General features: G+C 23.2%; 1 protein-coding gene across 1 annotated transcript; it reads right to left on the reverse strand. All coding sequences in view use genetic code 6, as the record gives it.

Moving 5' to 3' along the window:
* Nucleotides 1-41: 41 nt before the first annotated feature.
* Nucleotides 42-1,145, reverse strand: TTHERM_02279870 (hypothetical protein; the record flags this gene model as incomplete). The annotated part of the gene is made up of 2 exons (XM_001028587.2): nucleotides 1,025-1,145; nucleotides 42-322 (listed from the first exon to the last, which is right to left on the reverse strand). Exon 2 carries the CDS (start codon nucleotides 285-287, stop codon nucleotides 42-44), a length of 246 nt encoding a protein of 81 aa, XP_001028587.1. The 5' UTR covers nucleotides 288-322; nucleotides 1,025-1,145.
* Nucleotides 1,146-1,235: the final 90 nt, after the last annotated feature.

Here is a 1,235-nt window from a genome sequence, read left to right on the forward strand (position 1 = left end):
TTTTTTCCTTCTAATTAACTATTTAATGATATATTTTTTCTTCAATATTTAAATAGTGAAAATTAAATTGGTGATGAAGGTGTATCAAGCTTAGGTTCTGCTTTAGCAAAGTGCATTAATCTCTCAAAATTGACACTTGACCTTTCGTAAAAACAGTTTATTTGTTTTGGATTGTGATATTTTTAATTAAAAAAACTAATTAAAATCAATAAAGCTCTTTTTTCTTTTTCTTTTTATTGTGCTTGCTTTTTTTTGTTCTTTCTTTCTTTGTTAATTTAGTTCATCATTTTATTTTCAACTTTTGCTTTTATTGTTAATTAATCTTATTATTTCATATTTTTTCTTCATTTTTTCCTTCTAAATAACTATTTAATGATATATTTTTTCTTCAATATTTAAAAAGTTACAATGAAATTGGTGATGAAGGTGCATCAGGCTTAGGTTCTGCTTTAGCAAAGTGCATTAATCTCTCAAAATTGACACTTTTCCTTAGGTAAAAACAGTTTATTTTTTTTGTATTGTGATATTTTTAATTATAAAAACTAATTAAAAACAATAAAGCTCTTTTTTCTTTTTCTTTTTATTGTGCTTGCTTTTTTTTGTTCTTTCTTTCTTTCTTAATTTAGCACATCATTTTATTTACAACTTTTGCTTTTATTGTTAATTAATCTTATTATTTCATATTTTTTCTTCGTTTTTTCCTTCTAATTAACTATATAATGATATATTTTTTCTTCAATATTTAAATAGTAAAAATTAAATTGGTGATGAAGGTGCATCAGGCTTAGGTTCTGCTTTAGCAAAGTGCAATTATCTCTCAAATTTGACACTTTGGCTTGAGTAAAAACAGTTTGTTTGTTTTGGATTGTGAATAATTTAATTATAAAAACTAATTAAAAACAATAAAGCTCTTTTTTCTTTTTCTTTTTATTGTGCTTGCTTTTTTTTGTTCTTTCTTTCTTTCTTTCTTTCTTTGTTAATTTAGCTCATCATTTTATTTTCAACTTTTGCTTTTATTGTTAACTAATCTTATTATTTCATATTTTTTCTTCATTTTTTCCTTCTAATTAACTATTTAATGATATATTTTTTCTTCAATATTTAAAAAGTCACAATAAAATTGGTGATGAAGGTGCATCAGGCTTAGGTTCTGCTTTAGCAAAGTGCATTAATCTCTCAAATTTGACACTTGACCTTTCGTAAAAACAGTTTATTTGTTTTGGATTGTGATATTT

This window comes from Tetrahymena thermophila, assembly GCF_000189635.1.
Source record: "Tetrahymena thermophila SB210 genomic scaffold scf_8255538, whole genome shotgun sequence".
NCBI lineage: Eukaryota > Ciliophora > Oligohymenophorea > Hymenostomatida > Tetrahymenidae > Tetrahymena > Tetrahymena thermophila.